The sequence below is a fragment of the Frankliniella occidentalis genome, unplaced genomic scaffold (assembly GCF_000697945.3).
Source record: "Frankliniella occidentalis isolate FOCC.00 unplaced genomic scaffold, Focc_3.1 Scaffold1031, whole genome shotgun sequence".
Classification (NCBI taxonomy): domain Eukaryota; kingdom Metazoa; phylum Arthropoda; class Insecta; order Thysanoptera; family Thripidae; genus Frankliniella; species Frankliniella occidentalis.
Window position 1 is genome coordinate 12,950 of NW_026268137.1, and position 1,587 is coordinate 14,536.

The window sequence follows — 1,587 nt, forward strand, 5'->3', positions numbered from 1 at the left end:
CCCCCCCGCCCGCTCCTCGGGGCGGACTTCCCCGGGCGCACTCTCGAGGCAGCGGCAAGCAGCGGCAAGCTCACGGTCTGTGACCCGTGATGCGGGCTGGCGGGTCATGTGACGTGAGAGAAAGGGGCAAAGAGGGGGTGCTTTCGCGTGGCCCGCTGCAGCATGGCCGCGACCTGCGGCCCCCACCACGGCCGCCCCAGACCACCGCGCTCTGGTTTTACCCTATCTGCCACTGTTCTACTTCTGTCGCAAATTTTTCCGCAGCTCAATAATCGTCTGGTCACCGGCACCATCTCGAGCCTCGAGCCCGATTAGGCGAATCTGTTCCGAATGCTTTGTTTCCAAAACGAGCACCCCATCTGGTCGGAGACACATAATAGGAAAAAACAACATTGAAACGCGGCCTAGCCTGAGCGAACGAAAGTCACCTGTCACCACTACCGAAATCGAAATTAAATAAATTGCAAACTTGCGATCTTACTGTGACTTTTTTGGCCAGTTATCCATTTTTAGTTTTTAGACAGTCTCTTCCGGAAGAAAACGCCCCCACTCTTTTTATTTTCTCTTCCGCTTTCTGCGAGTCGTCGCTGATAATGTGATAATGGCGGTAAAGCACTCTCTCACACACACTCTCTGTCGCCCTTCCCCCACTTAACCCGAACATCACCCCTCGAAGCCCCAACGACGCAGCCCCGAGCCCGAGCTGGGGGAAGAGCCGAAGCCGAGATAGTTCGTGGTGCGTGGTCCAGTAAATCGGATCACGTCGGTTCGTCGTTCGTCTCGTCAGTCCGCCCCGTCCGTCCCGGCGCGCGCACCACGTAGTGCAGCAGAGACAAGCTCGCAGCCACCGTGCCATGGCCACGACCTTCACCACAGCCTCCCCGATGGCGGCCGTGACCGCGGCCCTGCTGCTGGCCGTAGCCATCTCATCTCCGACGGCAGTGTTTGCGGACAAATCGAGTAAGTTTTCACAGGACAAACTAAATGTAGGGCGACTGCTTGAGTCAACATTGCCGAGCCTCAACACGCGCGTTTGTGCGCAGGTGAGTCATCCGAAGGAGCAGACTCCAAAGAGAACCGCAGCTCCGTCAGCGCACGCCAGCTGTTTGGCTTCGGCACGGGCCGGCCCGGCCTCCCCGGCCTGTTCGGGAGCAGCCCTTTCGGCTTCGGCAACAACGGCTTCCCATTCGGCGGCGGTAACCCGTTCTTCAATGGCCTGCCAGATGGGGGCGGCGGCAGTGGCCAGTTCAACAACAACCCCTTCCTCAACGGCCAAACGGGCAACGCCCCATTTCACAACAACAACCCGTCAATCAGCGGGGATCCCAGCGGCAACCCATATCCTACGAATGTGCCCACCAGCGGAGCCAGTGGTGGCCCTGTTCGGCCTCGCCCAGACCAAACCGGCAACCAGTACAACACGGGCAGACCGTTCGGGAGCGGTGGAGTTCAAAACGGAAATCAGTACACCACCAGCAGACCATTCGGCAGCGGTGGGGCCCAGAACGACAACCAGTACAACTCCGGCAGACCGTTCGGCAGCGGGGACGTTCAAAATGGCAACCAGTACACCACCAGCAGACCGTT

General features: G+C 59.2%; 1 protein-coding gene across 1 annotated transcript in view; it reads left to right on the forward strand.

Annotated features, from left to right (window-relative positions):
• The first annotated feature begins 694 nt into the window (after window positions 1-694).
• LOC127751788 (uncharacterized) overlaps window positions 695-1,587 on the forward strand; it is a 6,608-nt gene continuing 5,715 nt past the window's right edge. The window contains exons 1-2 of the mRNA XM_052275850.1: window positions 695-960; window positions 1,044-1,584. Of these exons, the coding sequence (XP_052131810.1) occupies window positions 855-960; window positions 1,044-1,584 (647 nt within the window). The 5' untranslated portion in view covers window positions 695-854. The remainder of the gene's footprint in view (window positions 961-1,043; window positions 1,585-1,587) is intronic.